Here is a 22,044-nt window from a genome sequence, read left to right as displayed (position 1 = left end):
TGTTACAAGTTGTGTAGCACAGTCTTCTATGTGCAGTGTCAAAGACTGCTTGGCTGTGGATGTTTTCATTCCTTCTCTAAAGGAAAATGAGACAAAGTCAGTGGTCTAAGGAGGGGATGCTCAGGGCAAGATGTTTATGGCATCTTGGAGTCTGGTAGGAGGAATGTTTTCCAGTACAGGAATCTGGTTGAGATCGGGCAAACTGTAACATAATAGATTGTCCTGAAGCAAGTATTGATAAATGAACTACTGGTAAGCAGCAAGCAACCTCAGCCCAGGGAAGTAATTTTTTCTGATAAAAGAGTCATTTGCCCAGAAGAGAAAGCAGTTTAGTTGTTAAGAATTTCCCCGTGTAAACAGTGAAGTTATTTATTGTTTAACAGCCTTATCTTCTGTAAGGCAACCAATCCGTCCCAGTTTTCTAAGCAAGGAGGGGATTCTTGAGATGCAGTTCTTTCCATTTTAAAACAAGGACAACAAATGAATTAACTATGATTTTAAAAGCCAACCTTAGTAGTTTTGAGTGCTTGCTTACTGAAAATAATTTTTCCTTTAAGGTACTGTGTGATTTTCCCAGTTTTATTGCCCTGACACAAAAGCATTATAGATAACCTAAAAAAAAATTAAACTCCCTTTTTTTTGTTATGGCCTAAAAAATCAATTCTTTAAGTAAACCATTTAACAGAAAGTATGGTAGACTGAATAATACACCTCTTTTCCCACACCACCCTAGAGATGTTTGAATCCTAATTCCAGAACCTGTAAACATGTTCCATTATATGACAGAAGAGTCAAGGTTATACCAATAACCTCAGATATACAGATGACACCACCCTTATGGCAGAAAGTGAAGAACAACTAGAGCTTCTTGGTGAAGGTGAAAGGAGAGTGAAAAAGCTGGCTTAAAACTCAACATTCAAAAAACTAAGATCGTGGCATCCAGTCCCATCACTTCATGGCAAATAGGTAGGGAAACAAAACAGTGACAGGCTTTATTCTTTGGGGCTCCAAAATCATGCAGATGGTGATTGCAGCCATGAAATTAAAAGATGCTTGCTCCTTGGAAGAAACTCATTGGAAAAGACCCTGATGCTGGGAAAGATTGAGGGCAGGAGGAGAAGGGGGTGACAGAAGATGAGATGGTTGGATGGTATCATTGACTTAATGGACATGAGAGAGAGAGAGAGTGAAGTACAGGGTAGCCTGGCATGCTGCAGTCCATGAGAGGTCACAAAGAGTCAGACACGACTGGGAAAAAAAAAAAAAAAAAACATGGCAGAAGGAACTTGACAGATGATTAAGTTCAGGATTTGAAATAGGGAAATGACCCTTTATTATTTGGGTGGGTGTGATATAACCACAAAAGTGCTTATAAGAGTGAGGCAGATGATGAGAGAAAGAAGCAATGTCACCCTGCAGACAGGAGGATAAGAGGCTATATTGATGCAAGTCCATGGGACAAGGAATGGGGACGGTCTCTGGAAGCTGGAAAAGGCAAGGAAACAGATTCTCCCTGAAACCTCTAGAAGGAACCAGTTCTGCCGACACTGTTGTGGACTTCTGACCTCTAGACCTCCAGAACTGCAAGAGAATGAATTTGTGTGGTTTTAAGCCACCGAGTATGTAGACATTTGTTACAGCATCAGAAGGAAACATATAGGAAGTATCTGGGAAATGAAGAGGTGTACCATGCTGCCTTTTGTCATTATTTCTAGTTGCTTTTATGAGCAAAGCTTGTCTTACCTAGCAACAGTTGCTAAGTAAGTTAACAATTTAATCTAGACTCTAGGAGGGAGCAGCTGCTTAAATCTTCCCAAATCCAGTGCCCAGACCTTCTATGGGCAGAAGCTTTCAGTACCATTCTTTACCACTAGGCGTATAACCACTTCCTAATCATGGTGAATCATTTAATCCTGACAAGCCTCTAGCATTGTCTTCAAACCTTGAATCTCTTCTGCTTTCTCAAACTTGAACTTTTCTTAATACTACTTTTTCTAATCCTAAGAGTGTTTTAATTGTACATAGTAAAAGACAACTTTAATTATGATCAGAAATCCAAATTATACAAACTTTGTTTGCTGTGCTGTTTGTAATAAGATAATTCCACCAGCCCCTTTTGGGGAAACCTTCAAACGGATCCATGAATACAAGCCATTTAAGACACGGTTTTACACTCACAAAGATATACTGGGTAAGTGACTTTACTGGTTTTCTTTGTCCTAATGTTTCATAGCATCGTATGTCATTCTTGTTGTACAGACTTTGATCGGCTCCTTGTCCTGCAGATGCGTGTGTTTGGCATGAGAAGAATATGGGTTGAAATCCTGCTTCTCCACTTTCCAGTTGTGTGCCTTGGCAGGATACTTAGCCTCTCAATCTGTTTCCTTATATGTAAACAGGGATGTTAATATAATACTTTTCTTGCAGGTTTCTTTTGAGGCTTTAATGAAATATTCATACCTATTCTAAAGCCTGGCACATAATGATAACTTGGAGTTCTTTTTGCCCTCGCCCATCCTTGGGCACTCCATACACATAGGAGAGAAATATCTCTAAGTAACACCTTAATAAACAGATGAAAGAAACTGTTCTTTGTTAGTACTGGTGACATAAAATAGATTATAAATAGCATGAGAATATGTACTGTGTATACACTTCTTCTTTTAAGTCCTCCTTTTATATTTAAAAACATTTTAAGTATAGCTGATTTATGATATTTCAGGTGTACAGGAAAGTGATTCCGTTTTATATATATATGTATTATATTTAATATATTTTATATTAAATTATATATGTATATGTGTTCTCTTTCAGATTATTATCCATTATAGGTTATAAGATATTGAATATAGTTCCCTGTGCCATATAGTAGGTCTTTGCTTATCTATTTTATATATAATAGTATTATTTATTATCCCCAAATTTCTAATTTATCTCTTCCCCCTATATATGCACTTCTAATAAGCAAATCAAATTTTAATTACAGGTTTCCTTTTCTCCTCATTCCTGTCAGGTTTTCAGTCAGGTTTTACGCCTTGGAAGTGTTTTCCTAAGTACTCTTAAATCCTGTCTTTAACGTGTTAAGTTAGTGGTGACTAAATTTTACTCCTGATCTTTGAAAATGTAAGAAGCTATAGAATGGAGAATGTTTTGAAAAAAAAAAACTAAAATGTAGAGGGAGATAAAATTGGGGTCATCCTCTAAAAATATCATTACCAAAACTGATTACTGATTTTAACTTTTAGTAACTGTTTAGTGTGACATTAATTATAATTTCTATAATGATTTGGCTTTTTACACCCAGAACAGTGGATATCCATTTTTAGATATGCTTTTTTTGGTTGATTCCTTATGCTTCCTAGTATATCTGAATCAAAACATTAAGTGGATAAATTAAAACATGTATAAATGCTAAGAAGTATTGCAGAGAGTAGTTCTCAACATTGGCAGTGTTCTACAGAACTTTTAAATCCAAACACAAACTTCATTGGATTTAATACTGTTACGAAGTCCAAATTCATTCTATTCACTGCATGACAGGCCAATAAGTCAGGAGATGAGTTGTTGGGGCAAAGAAGAACGACTTTATTCAGAAAGCCAGCAAGCAGAGATGGCAGATTAATGTACCAAAGAACCTTCTTAGCCCTTTCAGAATGCAGGCATTTTTCATATTAAAAGGGGAGGAGAGATGGGTTGGTTGTTGCAGACTTCTTCCTGCAGGAATCCTTTGTTTTTGCAGTTGTCCATTATGGGTCAGTTCATGATGTTCCTGTAAACCTCCAGCAAGACAAATCTTATTCTCTGTTCTGCAACTTTTTGGCTCTACATGAATGGAAAAGTGTTTTACCTTTAAAGGTCAGAACCTTGAGAGCAGGCTACCCTGTATATTTTAGGCTGTACGGAACATTTTTCACTCTAAGCAAAACGAATTGAATACAAAGGTTAAAGTAAACGAAAACATCTAATAGGGAGTCAGGTTTGTTCTTCCCTATTACAATGCTAATCCAACACAAACCCACTAAATTAGAACCTTCAGAATTGGCCCTCAGCATGTGGCCTTTTAAAAAAATTTTTCCAATATTTTTTTATATATTTAATAGGTCTTTATTTGGAAATAGTTGAAGACTGACACATTTTAAAAATAGAACAGAGTTCCCAACCAGGTTCTGTCATTGATGCCTTACATAACACTGGTACATTGTCAAAACCAGGAAATTGGTGTTGGAGCGATACTGTTAAGTTAGGGGCAGACCTTATTTGTTCTTTTTTCCTTGGTGTGTAGTTTTATTAAATTTATCACATAGATTCATGTAACCGTCACTACAATCATAACACAGAAATATTTCTTCACCACAGAGAAACTGGCTCATGTTACCTCTTAATACCTCCTCATTTAAACTCCTGGCAACCACTAATCTGTCCTCAGTCACTATAATTAAAGCTCTTTGACAATGTTTTATATATAAAACATATATATATATATATATATATATATATAATATACTATATTCTCTCTATATACCCTGTGTGTGTGTGTATAATCATACAGTATATAACTTTGAAATCGGCTTTTTTCACTCAGCATTCCCTTAAGATCCAAGTCATTCTTCATATTAATAGTGTGTTCCTTTTTTCACCATTAAAAAAAAGCTATTTATGGATCCTGTTGTACAGTTAGAGTGGAGAATGACTAATACAAAGTACTGGAACTGAAGTATAAAAAAGGATAACAGCAGCCCACACTTGTATCACATTTTTATGAAGTGCAAAACTTTGCCAGTCCATGCTTAGTCCGATTGCTTTCTAAATCTTTCGTAATTATCTCTATACAATGTTGGGCCTGTGTAGTATATGTCCATCCTCCCCATAGTATTCACTGCTTTATACTTTTAGACTCACTGATAATCTAGTAGCAAAGACTGTTAAATCAATGCCAGCTAATATGTATTTCAGTTGCAGGTGACAGAAACACAACTCAGACTAGACTATTTATAAAGGAGGGCTTCTTGACCCTTATAACAGTGGTACCCAAGAGGGATCTGGTACCAGGGCTGTCAGTCTGTCCACACTTGCTGTCTCCATGCATTGGCTTAGTCGTTTTACCAGTACAGCCAAGCTTACTCCAGCAACTGAGAAAGGAGTGGAAGTGGTTCCAAACTGCTCTAATCACCTTAATATCTCCAGCTTAGAAACCTTAGAGGAAAAGAGCTCTGTTCTCCTTATAGCCTTATATAAAATAAGGGAAAGAGTGTGTTTGGCCAGGGTTGAGTCTGTGCTCCAGTTAACGGGGCCTGGAAGGTGGGGAGCATGTGATGGGCCAAGCAGGTTGGCTACTGTGATTGGCAATCCCAGAACAGGTGAGGGAACAAGTTCTTGAGGAAAGTGAGTCCTGTTACCAGAAGGAGAAAATAAAGTCTGTCACTGTTTCCTCATCTAAAATAAAATGACAGACTTAATTTTCTTGGCCACCAAAATCACTGCAGATGGTGACTGCAGCCATGAAATTAAAAGACGTTTGCTCCTTGGAAGAAAAGCTATGGCAAACCTGGGCAGTGTATTAAAAAGCAGAAACATTACTTTGCCAACAGAGTTACATCTAGTCAAAGCTATGGTTTTTCCAGTAGTCATGTGTGAATGTGAGAGTTGGACCATAAAGAAGGCTGAGCGCTGAAGTATTGATGCTTTTGAACTGTGGTGTTGGAGAAGACCCTTGAGAGTCCCTTGGACTGCAAGGAGTCCAAACCAATCAATCCTAAGGGAATTCAATCCTGAATATTCATTGGAAGGACTGATGCTGAAGTTCCTATACTTTGGGCACCTGATGCGAAGAGCTGACTCATTGGAAAAGATCCTGATGGTGGGAAAGATAGAAGGTGGGAGGAGAAGGGGACGACAGAGGATGAGATGGCTGGATGGCATCGCTAACTCAGTGGACAAGAGTTTGAGCAAGCTCCAGGAGCTGCAGTCCATGGGGCAGCAAAGAATCAGACATGACTGAGTGACTGAACAATGACTAGAAGTGTGGGTTGTGGTGAAGGGGACTGAGTCCATCCAGGTCTAACCGTGCTGTGAGCTCCTTCCTAATCAGTTGGGGGAATAACTTCCCTCTTTCACTGGAATCTTTAGAGAGTGAAATTTCCCAAAAGGATCTCTTAGATAACTTTAGTAAATAACTTGATAGCAGTGAAAAAGAAAGCCCAGATACAGTCCGTGGATATATGTGATGTTTTTTCCTCTTCCACTCCGCAGATATTGGGAAAGATATTCTGAATAAGGAAGAGCAGTTTCAAGAGGATGCACTCAAAGAACGTATTGCACAGGCAGAAGCTGACATATGGGCTAAGGTAAAGGAAACCGGAAATCAGCCTGCATGCCTCTTGGCAGTTCTTTCTCTTTGAGGGTTTGTATGAAAGAGTAGAGTCAGGCAGGGCTGACTTTGAATGCTGGTCATCTGTGGGGCAGGTTCTTCAGCTCTGTAGTCTTGGCATCTTCAAATGTAGTCTTGGCATCTTCAAATGTGAAAGAGGAATAATAATATTCTCTAGAATTGTTGAGAAAGTTCAATGAAATGACGTGCCCAGCACACATAGATGCAGAGTAGGAAGCAGAAATCATCAGGAGCTTCCATCCTTTTAAATTGCCCCTGCATGTGGATGACTCTGGCTCCCTTTATTCTCATTGAATTAAAACTTCAAAAAACAGACATTCTTGTTGATAATTGTTTATTATTGCTTAATATTTTATATGTAGACCATCCATTTGTGCAGCGTGTAATACCCCAAGTGGCTTTTTTTCCAAAAATTGCATCATAGCTAAGTCTCTTTTTCAACCCTCTCCCAGCTCCTCTTTGCTCCAAAGTCCTTGACACCTTGTCTACATGACTGCTGAAGGCCACAGGAGCAATTTGAGTGCCTTGGAGCTCACGGTCAGATCCCAGACACTTCAATAAAGCCAAACCTCTATCCTCCAGCCACATTTCTTCCAGAAATAAAGAAAAGGCTATACGTGACTTCCCTAAAGAGGATTAACACTCCTTGAGAGCAGGATAAGCCACAGAGCTTAGAAGTTATTTCTCAGTTTCTCTATAATATATACATCATAGCAAAGAGTATTGGAATTGTCCAGCGTTAGTTCCAGCAAAAGCTTTGTATGAAAGTTCTCCAAAAGTACAAAATGCTTCAGTGTGAAGGGTAATAGATATAAAAGTCTTTATAGTCATTTATCCTTATCAATAATAATATAATTTAAATTGACTGTGAGCCATTAATCATATTCCCTAATACAAGAGAATGCTTTTGTGAATAATGTACAATTTAAACATAAGTTTATCTAATGTTCTGGGCATTCTTTTCAAATAAAATAATGAAACATCTTTCTGAAGACCTTGATGCAGGGGACACCCTGCTTATTTAACTTATATGCAGAGTACATCATGAGAAATACTTGGCTGGAAGAAGCACAAGCTGGAATCAAGATTGCCAGTAGAAAAATCAGTAACCTCAGATATGCAGATGAAACCACCCTTATGGCAGAAAGTGAAGAACTAAAGAGCCTCCTGATGAAAGTGAAAGAGGAGAGTGAAAACGTTGGCTTAAAACTCAACATTCAGAAAATGAAGATCTTGACAGCTGACCCCATCACTTCATGACAAATAGATGGGGAAACAGTGGAAACAGTGACAAACTTTATTATTTTGGGCTCCAGAATCACTGCAGATGGTGATTGCAGCCATGCAATTAAAAGACGCTTGCTCCTTGGAAGAAAAGCTATGACCAACCTAGACAGCAAATTAAAAAGCAGAGATATTACTTTGCCTACAAAAGCCCGTCTAGTCAAAGCTATGGTTTTTCTGGTAGTCATATATGGATGCAAGAGTTGGACTGTGAAGAAAGCTGAGTGCTGAAGAATTGTTGCTTTTGAACTGTGGTGTTGGAGAAGACTCTTGAGAGTCCCTTGGACTGCAAGGAAATCCAACCATTCCATCCTAAAGGAGATCAGTCCTGAGTGTTCATTGAAAGGACTGATGTTGAAGCTGAAACTTCAATACTCTGGCCACCTGATGTGAAGAACTGACTCATTGGAAAAGACCCTGATGCTGTTAAAGATTGAAGGCAGGAGGAAAAGAGGACAACAGAGGATGAGATGGTTGGATGGCATCACCGACTCAATGGTCATGAGTTTGAGTAGACTCCGGGAGTTGGTGATGGACAGGGAGGCCTGGCATGCTACAGTCCATGAGATCCAAAGAGTCGGACACAACTGAGCAACTGAACTGAACTGAACTAAATGCAGGGGATCTGGGGTGATACTCAACCTCCCTTCTCAGCAAATTTCTGATTTTGTACATTTTTCTACTCCTCTGTATTTTCCATAATTTCTTGGATGAACCTACATTACTTTGATAGTTAGTCAACAAGAAATAGAGTGCCAAATTAAAAAGACCACCCAGCAGCCTGCAGTAAAGCTCTCCCGGGCAGCTCCTGAAACAGTAATGTTAGCCAGGGGCCAGGGCTGTGTTAGGGACATCTCTTCCTGAGACAGCAGTGTGCTGTGGGAGGTCTGAGATTGGAATAGAGCCAGTTAGTGGGGCCCCATGGTGGTGGCTAATTTTCATTAAACATGAAAACCTGATGTATATTAACAAATAAATGAACTCTCTTTCACAGGCCGATGAACGCCAAAGACAAGCAGTGAAGAAAGCCCTCGAAGAAGCAAATGATATGTACAAAATGCAAATCCAGTTTCTGAAAGAGGAACATGAAAAAGAGTTAAAGGTTTTTAAAAAAATCATTATTTGGGTATAATTGCTTTACAGTTTTGTGTTAGTTCCTGCTGTACAACAACATGAATCATCTCTAAGTATACATATATCCCCTCCTTGAGTCTCCCTCCCATCCATCCCCCATCCCAGCCCTCTAGGTCATCATAGAGCCCCAAACCGACTTTCCTAAGCTGTGCAGCTGGCTGCTAGCGGGCTGTTTCACACATGGTACTGTATATATATCATTGCTACTCTCCCAACTCATCTCACCCTCCTCTTCCTCTGCTGTGTCCACTTGTCTCCTGAGATTTACAGGTTTTTATAGTGGCCTGTTTGTTGTCTTTTAAGAAGTACTTAAGTTTGTAAAAAGCTCTGGCAAGGGAATGGAAGAAAAACAATCATACATAAAGTCTAGATGAGTATTTTATGGAGGTTGGTTGGGAGGCCCAGGATTTTTACAGAAGAAATCCTGGTCTTTATGGCAAGAGCGATGGTTGGGTGCAGGAGAATCCCTTTGACGTAATGAACCATAATGAATGGCCTTGGGTGAGCCCAAACCTTTATGGGGTTAGATATGAAGGAGGCACCCCTGCCTGTCAGTCTCCGCATCTCTTATCACTGGCTCTCCTCCTCTTACAGCCCTTTCTCTGGATCCTCAAACCTGTACTCACCACCCTCTTTCCCACCTTGAAGACCTTGTCAGCATGTCCTTCCTGCACTTCATCAGACACCCAGAATCACTGGTCAAGGGAAGCCTTACACCACCAGCTCTGTGCTGACAGCCATGCACTGTCCTTGTCACCCCGCCCTCTTTCACAGCATGCCCACCCAGCACTGATGCAGGTGCATGGATGAGAGGATTGATTACTCATTAAATGTCTGGTGGCCACACTCCTACAGTCCCTACAAGGGCACATCTGACTCACTACCACCATTATCCTGGGGCCAGTGTGGTGCCGTGACTTTGTAAGTGCGAAAGCGGGCTGGACAGAGGAAGCAGGCTCTCTGATTGCATTCTTTCCCCTAAATTTGCATTTACTGCAGTGATAAGGGAGACCCCTGGGCTGTTTCTCAGGTATTTCCCGCAGGATCAGAAGTCTCACAACGAGGGAAACTCTTTGCAGGCTGTACCTGGTACCATTACATGACTGCACAACTTGGGGCAGTTAGTAAACTATCAAGGCAGAGCCCCAGGGTTCCTCACACAGTTCAGTCCAAAAGCTGCTCAAAGGAAAAGCACACAGCACTCCTTTCACATGGGGGTCATGGGAAGGACAGGACACGGTGCAAGGTAATGATTCCTGGGCAGAGGCTGGAGGGAAAGCAACGGAAGTGTGGCCGCAGTTTGGCCTCATTCAGCAAGAACATAACTCATAAACAGTTCAGGGACCACAGGCCCATTTGTCCGTTGTTAACGCCATGCACACCTGTCATTGATCAGCTCAGTACTAGGGAGATTAAATGGACCATGCTTGCCCTCAGAAAACTTGCTAGTAGGGAGGAGAGCTCCATCCCAGGGCTACTGAAGCGTGGTGGGCCCTCCCTACCTGACACCAGGGGCCATGGTCCCTGGAGGCCTGGCTGCAGTGGATCACTGCCCATCCTTGATTTCAGTTCAAAACAGGAGGAGCGTTTATAGCATGTCTGGAGAGGCCTGCTGCTCACCCAGCAGGGACAGAACGGCCACACTGGTCTTTGAACAGTGAAATACTTCTCTATCCGTTGATAAATCACCATCCCCAAGCCCACCCTGGACTTCCCCAACCAAAAATTTCAAGGGGTAACCATTTCCATGTGTGTGGGGGCCTTATGTCCCAGCTCTGTGCTTCAACCAGAGGACAGACATTTTAAACATCACTGCTGGCATTAGGTTGTGACAATACAAGGTAACTTAGATGTGATCCCTGTTTCCAGGAGCTCACATCCCAGTCTTGCTTTAAGTCATTTGGCGGTACCCCATATAGTCTTTAGGGGCTTCCCAGGTGGCTCAGATGGTAAAGTGACTGCCCTCAATGTGGGAAGCCCAGGTTCGATCCCTGGGTCGGGAAGATCCCCTGGAGAAGGAAATGGCAACCCAATCTAGTACTCTTGCCTGGAAAATTCTGTGGACAGAGGAGCCTCTTAGGCTACAGTCCACGGGGTCACAAAGAGTCGGACACGACTGAGCAACTTCACTTTATCACACATAGTCTTTGGTGGCTCAGTAGTAAAGGATCCGCCTGCCAATGCAGGGGACACAGGAGATGCGAGTTCGATCCCTGGGGCAGGAAGATCCCCTGGAGCAGGAAATGGCAATCCTCTCCAGTATTCTTGCATGGAGAATCCCATGGGCGGAGGAGCCTGGCAGACTACAGTCCACAGGGTCACAAAGACTCAGACATGACCGACCATGCACACATGCACATACAGTCTTGGGGTTGAGTTAATCCACTTAGTGTTAAAATGGAAGTCCTAAGACAATTTAAGGGGAACAGTTACAGGGAGGTTGGCCTTTCCAGATTATTCGATAAAAATTTTAGTGACTTTTTTTTTTCATATAATGAAGATTTGTCTAAGTGGAGTACATAGGGTTGTTTCAGCTGTAGGGTCCCCAGACATAGACCTCATTATTGCTTCTCAGGGGGTGCCTCTGAACCACCTCCCTAGAGTCTCCCTTTCTACAGATTCCTGGTCCTACCTGTCCTACAGAGTCACTGACAGTGTTTTTAACCATGTGCTTCTCACACCTAAGAAAGTTTGAGATTATCAGTACAGAGGGCAGAAAACCAATTTCTAGCACCAAACAGCCTTACATTCTGATACGTAGAACTCACCAGGTACTGCTCTTCTGTGATGCTAAGAATTTGGGATAAGTTTTAGGTGAATTGCTGTGAAACCAAATTTCCAGGTCTTGTCCAATGGACAGATAGCATTCTGAAAAAGTGCTAATATTGTCTTATTCAAATACAGTAATATTAAAAAGTAAATAATAAAATAGAAGCTAAGGGAAAATGAGAAGAGGAAATACAAAGTCAGGTGTGAATCCAAGACTCAGAAATGTCAGTAGCCGCATGAGGTCTGTGCTGTTATCACAGCTGGGCCTTTGAGCTTTCTGACAGTTCAAAGAGGAAAGTGCTACAAATCACCATATCCCCCAGCTAAAGACAGATTAAGGCCCAGGATCTTCCTGCCTGGGACGCGTGAGAGAAACTTCTCCTGAGGGAGACATGGTGGCATGAAGAAAGGTCTGTGACATGCCTGTACAGTCAGGATTTGGCCAGGCTGTCTCTTATCTCACAATAGAGGCCCATTCTCTCAAAATGCACTTCAATAAAAGTAATTTGACTGGAAGGCTTTCTGTTGAATAGGAACACTGCCAAACAGTAGGTCATTATTTTTTGTAGCTTTAAATAGCTATTGGACATGCTATGTGATACAGTAAAATGATTTCGGTTTCACTAAATCATTACATGAAAGAGAAACAGAATTTCATTCTCTGAGTTAAATTCAGAACCCAGTCAAAATAAAGGGTGGAGGTATCCTTTTTAAGTTCTGTGATTCAAATAGAAATGTATTATGGTAATACATCATCTTTATAAGGCGCAACCATTCAGCAGTCTCAGTTGCTGAAAATGTACTTGAAAACCCAGAAATGATACCTAAGAAGTTGAAATATCCCCTAAGATGTTCAACAGCAGCCTCTGACTACAAGATAGAGATTTAGACTTACTACCCACAGCAGAACCTTCCATACGCTGCTCAGAAATTGTCTCTGGGAGGTGGGGAGGGGTTTGAAGGGAGGGAGGAAACTTACTGTACTGTCTGATAAGACAGGGCAGAGTTTCTGGAATGAAAACACACCGATGAATTTCTGGAAAGACCCCAGCATCACATCTTGCAATGATGTGAGAAACTAGTGGGTGAGAATCCTGCTTTCTGGTCCTAGTTCTTCCCATGACTCACTCTGTGAAATAACTTAATTTCTTTTTTGCTTGTTTTGTTTTTACATTAAAAAATTTTATTTTATATTGGAGCATAGTTGATTAGCAATGTTGTATTAGTTTCAGATGTACTGCAAAGTGATTCAGTTATACATATATTGATACATGGATCTATTGTTTTTCAAATTCTTTTCCCATTTAGGTTATTACAGAATATTGAACAACTTAGTTTCTGTATGTTCTCTCTTATCCCTAAAATAGAGCTACTATTTCCCTTTAAATGAAAGTTTTGAAACAACTGGAGAGAATTAACTGCCCCTCCTTTCTGGTATGTATTTCTTTTAAAACAGTGGTTGCAGGATGGAGTTTGGGTCTCCTCCAGTAGGCAGTGAGTCCCGAGGATGGAATTCCAGCCTCCTGCTTGGAGCCGTGGGCCCAGCACTGTGCTTGGTACACCATGACTTCGTTGGGCACTTCCAGGGATACAGGGTTTCCCTTGAGAGCCTGTTGCCCTCAAGTCCTGTTTTGTTTTTGTTTTTTTATCTTTTGGCCATGCTGCACAGCATGTGGGATCTTATTCCTGGACCAAGGATCGAATCTGCGCCTCCTGCATTGGAAGCATGGAGTCTTAACCACTGGATCGCCAGGGAAGTCCCTAGTCCTGGTTTGACAAGTGTCCCCTGTCTTTACCTAGCTGAGGGCTCCATAGGTCCTTCTACAGGAACAAGTGGTGGAACTCTTGTTCCTGTCTCCTTTGTGACTGAGGATGGGCCCCTCAAAGTGAATGAGCTGGAATACTCCAGAAGGACAGTGAGGGCATGCAGGCAGCTTCCTGAGACTGCCGTCCTGTGGACTGCTTGCTCAGGTCCCCTCCTACCCAAGAGACTCTCCTGGTCGTTATTTCTGCCACTTTCCAGGACTGACTTCCTAAAGCAGAACTGTAGTCTGTATTTCTAATCATGGATAAAGATAATAGAATGCTATAGAATATTTGAAGAATCAAAAAATGACCATGACTCAATTACTCTTCCTTTTGCGTATTCCTTTTCAATATTATCTGTGTATATACTTGGGCTTCCCTGGTGGCTCAGTGATAAAGAGTCCGCCTGCCAATGCAGGAGACGTGGGTTTGATCCCTGGGTTGGGAAGATTCCCCTGGAGAAGGAATGGCAACCCACTCTACTATTCTTGCCTGGGAAGTCCCATGGAGAGAGGAGCCTGGTGGGCTACAGTCCAGGGGGTTGCAAAACAGGCAGACATGAGTTAGCATCTAAACAACTATAGTATACATACTTATGCTATATAGTTTGTACATTTCTGGTTTTACCTAGCATCATTATAAGTGCCCCATATAGTATATACTCCTTTTCTTTCCTTTTCAATAGCTGTATATTAATAATATTCCATGGTATAGAGATACCATTTCAGTTTTTCTGTTTAATTGGGAGATAATTGCTTTATAATGTTGTATTGGTTTCTGCCATGAAACAAAGCAAATCAGTCATAACTATATATATATATATGTATATATATCTCCTCCCTCTTGAGCCTCCCTCCCAACCACTGCCCCCCAAGTTTTTTTTAATTATCTTTTTCAGTATTCCTTCACTTTTCTAAACAATTCTTTTTGTATTGAATGAAAAATTCTTTAAATTCTATGGTGCTTTACAATTTTCAAAAGTTTCACGCACTTGATTTCATACAACCCCATAAAAATCCTCCTTTTCTCCCTACCCTTATATCACCCCCTCCCCCTTACCTCTCCTCACTGGTAACTTATTTGTTTGATCTCTATATCTGTGGATCTGCTTCTTATTTTTATACACTCTTAAATCATCAGGCTTAATCGGTGTATATTCCTTCAGGCAGATAAATTACGATCTGAATAACCTCTTAGTATTCATTTTCAAACATCAAAGCTGTAGCATCTGAACCTGGTTTTCCTGTTGTTTAAGGAAATGACAGTTAAGACCAAGATGCAATTGCATAAAAATGTGGAAGAAGAACTGCAGCGAGAACACTTGGCTGCTGAGCAGCGCATGGTCCACAGGATCCAAAGGATCATGATGGAGTGCCACCGCGAGAAGGTCCAGGCTGTGCAGGAAGCGCGAGAGCAGGAGAGGCTCATTGCCCAGGAAGAAATCCAGTCTCAGAGAAGGTACTCCAGGGAGCGCCCCTGCAAGTCAGTGCATCCCCTGTCAGAATCAGCTTGGAAAGAGGATAGGGTGGATGCCAAAGATACTTCCTACTTTTTGTGTTTTTACATTTTTATTACAGAATATATCAAACATGGGGAACAGTATATATATATAGTATATTGTAGAGTATTGTGTGTGTGTGTGTGTGTGTGTGTGTGTGTGATGTAAAGAAAAATAACGCGAATACTCAAGGGCCTACCAGCCTTTTGAGCGGATTGTGAAGTCCCATATTCTTCCTCAACCACCTTTGTTTCCTCTCCTCCTATCTTGCAAGGTAACTACTGCCCTAAAAATTGTGCTTTTCATTCCATATCTCCAATTTTAGGGGAGGCAGGGTATTAAGAAATGTTTTTCCACAAACACATAACAGTCTTCACATCCTCTGGCCCACATGGTACACTACTGTGGATGTGTTACTTTTGGTCTCTTTCTTTTTACACAAGTCATAATGCTATAAACAAAGTTGAGCTTCTAGAAATACAGAGAGAGCAAAATTTACTAAGTCCTGACTCCCTGCTTCCTGCCCACTGTCTCCCAGAGACAATCATTTAAGAGAATGTAGTTCAGTATCCTTCCTTGTTCTTTTGATATATTTACTCCAGAATCACTGCAGATGGTGACTGCAGTCATGAAACTGAAAGACACTTACTCCTTGGAAGGAAAGTTATCACCAACCTAGACAGCATATTAAAAAGCAGAGACATTACTTTGCCAACAAAGATCCATCTCATCAAGGCTATGGTTTTTCCAGTGGTCATGTATGGATGTGAGAGTTGGACTATAAAGAAAGCTGAGCACCGAAGAATTGATGCTTTTGAACTATGGTGTTGGAGAAGACTCTTGAGAGTCCCTTGGACTGCAAGGAGATCCAACTAGTCCATCCTAAAGGAAATCAGTCCTGAGTGTTCATTGAAAGGACTGATGTTGAAGCTGAAACTTCAATACTTTGGCCACCTGATGTGAAGTGACTCATTGGAAAAGACTCTGATGCTGGGAGGGATTGAGGGCAGGAGGAGAAGGGGACGACAGAGGATGAGATGGCTGGATGGCATCACTGACTCAATGGATATGAGTCTGAGTGAACTCCAGGAGTTGGTGATGGACAGGGAGGCCTGGCGTGCTGTGGTCCATGGGGCCGCAAAGAGTCGGACACGACTGAGTGACTGAACAGAACTGCCTTATATATGTGCATAATTTGAAGTAACTTTTACATAAATCAGATCACATATACACTTATTAATATATATGTGAAAAATACCAAAGTAATCATTTTATATATGTAGTGAACGTTTGATGAGTTTGGCCAGTTTTAACAGGTCAGCATTCAAGAGCCCTAGTAATTATCAGGAATATCCAGAGGTTCCAAACCTGTCTCTGGGTGCTCAGTGGCCTGCCCAGGCTCATGTGGCTGACACAGCTGGACCCAGACTGAAACCTCTCTGTTTGGCCTCCTGGTCTAGGACTTGTCTCTTGCTTCACTGCTTGAATTAACAAATCTATTTGTATATAATTAATGGGCAAACTTTCCTTGTTAGAACTGTTTAGAAGAGAGCCAAAAGTAAAATCCTATAGGAAGTACAGATAAATAGGAATGAAGGCTGCAGCCTTGGCTATTTCAGTGGTTCCCTACCTGCATAGGCTGTAAGTCATTGTGAGTTAGAGAGGGAAGAAAACAGGATTTGGGGAGAAAGTTAGAGAAGACAGTAACTCCTGAGTGAGTTGTGCAAAGCAGTGGAGGGTGGTTCTTCTCTCCCTCTGCCTCCTCCGCTCCATCTCAGGAACTCTGCCCGTCCTAAAGGAGCATCTGGGTCTCTCCTCACACTCCCCTGAGCCTCCTGCTCCCTCCTTCACTCCTTCACTTTTGCCCACCTTTGGCCCCTTCCTCCATGAAGTTCAAAGGTGGAAGACTTTCAGTGGCCATCTTTCACTGAACCAGTTGACTATGACTAGGAAACTGCTGTGCCTGTTGTGTAAGTATATCCACCTAGAATGTCCATTTTGTTCTTTGATGTGTCCCTAGTGCCTATAAGAGAGCCTGGCACATGGTGGGCATTCTTCAAATAATTGTCAAAGGTTCAAATTTGTTCCAGTCAGCTGAACCCACTCTGCAGCACACCAGATCTCATTTAGAGACTTTGCTAGATTCCAGCATTCTTTAGAACATTTGCAGAAACTAATATGTGGAGTGAATGTGAAAGTCACTCAGTCGTGTCCTACTCATTGCAACCCCATGGACTATTCAGTCCATGGAATTCTCCAGGCCAGAATACTGGAATGGGTAGCCACTCCCTTCCCTTCTCCAGGGGATCTTCCCAACCCAGGGATTGAACCCGTGTCTCCCACATTGCAGGTGGGTTCTTCACCAGCTGAGCCGCTACGGAAGCCCACTGTTTAGAATTCCACTGTGGATCTCTTGTTGTTCTTGTTCAGTCACTCAGTCGTGTCCACCTCTTTGAGACCCCATGGACTGCAGCACACCTGGCTTCCCCGTCCTTCACTGTCTCCCAGAGTTTGCCCAAATTTATGTTTATTGAGTCAGTGATGCCATCCAACCGTCTCATTCTCTGTCATCCTCTTTTCCTCCTGCCTTTGATCTTTCCCAGCATCAGGGTCTTTTCCAATGAGTTGGCTCTTCACGTCAGGTGGCCAGAGTATTGGTGCTTCATCTTCAGCATCAGTCCTTCCAATGAATATTCAAGGTTGATTTCCTTTAGATACATTATAATCAGAGGCATATGAATTTGTTCGGCAATGGTTCTCAAAGTATGATCCCAGATCCTGTAGTAGGACACTAAGGTCAAAGCTGTTTTCTTAATAACATTAAGACATGATTTGTCTTTTCACTCCATCTCAGGAGTATATAGTGGCATTTTCCAGGGTTTTATGTTGTGTGATACCTCAACAGATTGAAGCAAAATGAAAATCTAGCTTTTCTCCTATTTAGCCAGACAATAAATGGTTTTACAGAAATGTAAAATGATGCCACTTTTCTCATCAAAAGATTTTTGATTTACAAAAAATTTTTCATACAAGGTAAGCTTTTTGTTTTAACATTTAATGAATTTATCCAATATTTCACATGAATTTATAATGCTGATTAAATGTCTGACTTTAATTTTTGAAACTGTTAGGGTCAATAGATATAAGCAAAGGCTCTTTGGGTTTCTTGGTCATTTTAAGAGTGAAAGTGATCTTGAGACCAAAAAGTTTGGCTGTCATAGAATATTGCTCAGATAGAATCAAAATGAAGGCTAAACTCACTTTGTGAGATAGTTTCCTGCTCTCTAACTAAAGGTGAGTAGCTATGTGGATATATAGAAATACTTTCTCTAGGGTTTTGGAGCTCTGACCTTATTTCTTCATCTTTGTAGAACTCGCCATTCATATTTTCTGACCTTGGTGGACTCCCTAAAGTTAGCATTAGTCAGTAGACTGGTGGCTTCACTCTAGCCCACAGCAAGGAAATCCATGTGTTCCTTCCCTGCTCTGAAAAGTACTTTTTGATTGTTAACATCTAATCAAAAGCTCATCTTGACCAGCCTATCTCAGACTGGGACTCATGTAAACCATGCAGTCATGTCTTCTCCATCTGTGGTGAGAGGCAAAATCTTTTGGTTTTTAGTGGGTAATCCATCTAAGCACTAACATTCAACTCTTACTCTTTTTGGTAGAAAGGCCATGGAGGAATTTGTGAGTTCTGGTGTCACAGTTGTGAAGGATCAGAGGAAGAACGTGAACCAACTGATAAAGGAAAAACAACATGAAATGAACATCTACTATTGCATGACTCAGAGGCAGAAGCAAGAAGAGGTTCAGGAAGTGCTTCAAGAAGCAGAGAAAACACATCAGGCCAAGCTCGGAAATGTGATGGACAAACTGGTTAACACTCAGGGGGAGCTGCTGTCCATAGCGAAGCAACTGGGAATTATGACGAATTGGAAAGACTTCCTGGAGGAAGAGTTACAGGAAACCAGGGCAGCATTTCAAAAATACATCAATTATACATTTCCAAAGCTCTCGCCAGGACACGCAGATTTTATTCTGCCAGAAAGAAAGAAAACACCTTCCAATCTTATTATTCCAGAGAACCAAACAACTCCTGATTAAAAGTCTTCATATGAAATTTCACTACAAAAGACACAATTCGAAAAACTAAATAAATTCATTCAAAAACCATGTATGGATCCCCAGTTATGTGCATGGTACTATTGAGCTGTAAGCGTTTTGATGGAAAACCAAAATATTCAAAAACACATTTCAGGCTACAATGGGCTCCAAGTCTAATGGAGGAGAGAAAACAGTGAGAGGGGTCAAAACGGACTAGGAGGTGGTACTTCCCTGGCAATTTAGTGGTTAAGTCGTCACCTTCCAGCGCGGGAAGTATGAGTTCAAACCCTGGTGGGGGAGCTAAGATCCCACATGCCTCACAGCTAAAAAACCAGAACATAGAGAAGAAAATAGTAACCCACTCCAGTGTTCTTGCCTGGGAAATCCCATGGACAGAGGAGCCTGGCGGGCTACAACCCATGTGATCAAAAAGAGTCAGACATGACTTAGCAACTGAACAACAACAGCTTGTCTTAAACCTGTCTCTCTCTTTATGTTTCCAAATGCCTGCTGCACTGTTTGTACCTTGTCTTCTTAAGCTAAAACCTGAACTTTACCACTCCCCTTTCTCCCTACCCTCTACCAATATTCTTTTCACAGTCACTTTAGCAGTATTTCCCAAATTCTGTCCCTTCTCTTAAATTTCAACGTCATTGCTTTGTCCTAGACCACATAAATGCTTTCCTTATCTAACCTAGTGGCCTCCCCAAAGCTCTCCTTACCGCCAGGTCATCTCCAGTCAACCCTGGAACATGCAGTCATATCAGTTATATACCTGTTGATTAAAAAGTCTGTTTTAGGACTTCCCTGGCAGTCCAGTGGTTAAGACTGCATGCTTCCATTTCAGGGGGTGTGAGCTGGATCCCTGGTTGGGGAACTAAGATGCCACATGCCTTGGAGTCAAAAAACCAAAACATAAAGCAGAAGCAATATTGTAACAAATTCAATAAAGACTTTAAAAATGGTCCACATCAAAAACAAAAGGCAAACAAAACTGGCTAGGAGGAAAAAAGATTTCATGGAAGTCTAAACAAACTTGTATATCTGGCTTTACTCATGTTTCCATCAGACATTTAACTCTTTTCGTATTTGTTGCAGTTAAAAACAAATAAAAGGACGTGTTCTTCAAGGATTTCCATTGTGGAGAGGTGTGCTGACCTCCAGTATGTCTAGTAACCTAGCCTGGAGATTATTATTTGGTGAACTGCAATAGCTTTGTATGGCACCCCACTCCAGTACTCTTGTCTGGAGAATCCCATGGATGGAGGAGCCTGGTAGGCTGCAGTCCATGGGGTCGCTAAGTTGGACACGACTGAGCGACTTCACTTTCACATTTCGCTTTCATGCATTGGAGAAGGAAATGGCAACCCACTCCAGTGTTCTTGCCTGGAGAATCCCAGGGAGGAGGGAGACTGGTGGGCTGCCATCTATGGGGTCGCACAGTCAGACACGACTGAAGTGACTTAGCAATAGCAATAGCTTTGTAGGAAAAAAAGCAATGTTTCTCAAGTTCAATAGGAACAAACTTACATTCTGGGAACCCTATGTAAAATAATTCAGAAAGAATTCCCTCATATTTGCCATTTGTGAAAGATAAATGTCTTTCAAGGTCAGATTCCTTGCCTCAGGGATTGAGGGGGATGGTCCCCTTATTTTATACCCAAGCCCCAGGAGTACTTCAAACTCATCTTCTTTGGGTCAAAATGCAGAAAGTCATTATATGCCACAATCCGAACCAACATATCAACATCTACTGAATTAAAATAGAAGAAAACCCAAGCCATAAAGAACTCTCCAAAAAAAAAAAAAAAATCTATCCATTTTAATGTAACATCCTTAAATTATTAATTACCAGCCTATATTGGTAGCTTTAAAATTAAATACCTGGAAAGCAGTTTTCAGTAAATTAAAAAGTGCCATTGTCAAGCAAGCCTTAGGTGGACTTGTTTACATTGACTGATCTGGGATTTCCTAACGGTAAAAGCACCGATTTGTTTACCAACTGCATAATGGACTACACTCTCCTAGTGTTTAGCTTCCTGATTCTGCAGAACTATTGCAGCCTATACCATCGATTGCCTAGGGGCTGGAAACCAGAACATTTACATAGTACTTTACACTGCTTTTTCCAGTAGGTTCTCCTCACAATATATTCTTCTCCCAGCAATCAATGGGATAGATAAGACAGGGATGGAGGTTAACCCTCTTTTGACAAATGATAAAATGAAAACTACTATGTACTAATATATTTACATGTGTGAAGCACTTTTTAAAGTCGAAGTAGAGTTGATATGCAGTGTTCTGTTAGTTTCAGGTATATAGCAAAGTTCAATTATATATAATACATATATTATTTTTCAGATTATTTTCCATTATAGGTTATTATAAGATATTGAATATAGTTCTCTGCACTAAATGGTAAATCCTTATTGTTTATTTTATATATAGTATGTGTATATGTTAATCCCATACTCCTAATTTATCCTTCTTCCCACCACTTTCCCCTTTGGTAACCATAAGTTTGTTTTCTGTGTGACTCTGTTTCTGTTTTGTATATAGCTTGGTTTGTGTTATTTTCAGATTTTATAAGTAAGTGATATCATATAATATTTAGCTTTGTCTGGTTACTTCACTCAGTATGTTATTCTCTGGGTCCATCCACAATGCTGCAAATGGCAACTTTTATGGCTGAGACCAACCTAGATAGTATATTCAAAAGCAGAGACATTACTTTGCCAACTAAGGTCCATCTAGTCAAGGCTATGGTTTTTCCTGTGGTCATGTATGGATGTGAGAGTTGGACTGTGAAGAAGGCTGAGCACCAAAGAACTGATGCTTTTGAACTATGGTGTTGGAGAAGATTCTTGAGAGTCCCTTGGACTGCAAGGAGATCCAACCAGTCCATTCTGAAGGGGATTAGTCCTGGGTTTTCTTTGGAAGGAATGATGCTAAAGCTGAAACTCCAGTACTTTGGCCACCTCATGCGAAGAGTTGACTCATTGGAAAAGACTCTGATGCTGGGAGGGATTGGGGGCAGGAGGAGAAGGGGACGACAGAG

The 22,044-nt window shown here is 41.1% G+C and overlaps 1 protein-coding gene across 1 annotated transcript; it reads left to right on the top strand.

Annotated features, from left to right (window-relative positions):
* The first annotated feature begins 1,884 nt into the window (after positions 1-1,884).
* C8H6orf163 (chromosome 8 C6orf163 homolog) lies at positions 1,885-19,057 on the top strand. The gene is made up of 5 exons (XM_042253426.1): positions 1,885-2,191; positions 6,250-6,344; positions 8,667-8,774; positions 14,637-14,839; positions 18,551-19,057. Exons 1-5 carry the CDS (start codon positions 2,044-2,046, stop codon positions 18,984-18,986), a joined length of 990 nt encoding a protein of 329 aa, XP_042109360.1. The 5' UTR covers positions 1,885-2,043; the 3' UTR covers positions 18,987-19,057.
* Positions 19,058-22,044: the final 2,987 nt, after the last annotated feature.

The sequence above is a fragment of the Ovis aries genome, chromosome 8, assembly GCF_016772045.2.
Source record: "Ovis aries strain OAR_USU_Benz2616 breed Rambouillet chromosome 8, ARS-UI_Ramb_v3.0, whole genome shotgun sequence".
Taxonomy (NCBI): domain Eukaryota; kingdom Metazoa; phylum Chordata; class Mammalia; order Artiodactyla; family Bovidae; genus Ovis; species Ovis aries.
This window is presented reverse-complemented; position numbering and strand designations above follow the sequence as displayed.

Coding starts and splice junctions, on each gene's coding strand:
- C8H6orf163 (XM_042253426.1), top strand. CDS start 2,044: ATGATCAGAAATCCAAATTATACAAACTTTGTTTGCTGTGCTGTTTGT. Junction 2,192..6,249: donor CACTCACAAAGATATACTGG/GTAAGTGACTTT, acceptor TCCACTCCGCAG/ATATTGGGAAAGATATTCTG. Junction 6,345..8,666: donor AAGCTGACATATGGGCTAAG/GTAAAGGAAACC, acceptor TCTCTTTCACAG/GCCGATGAACGCCAAAGACA.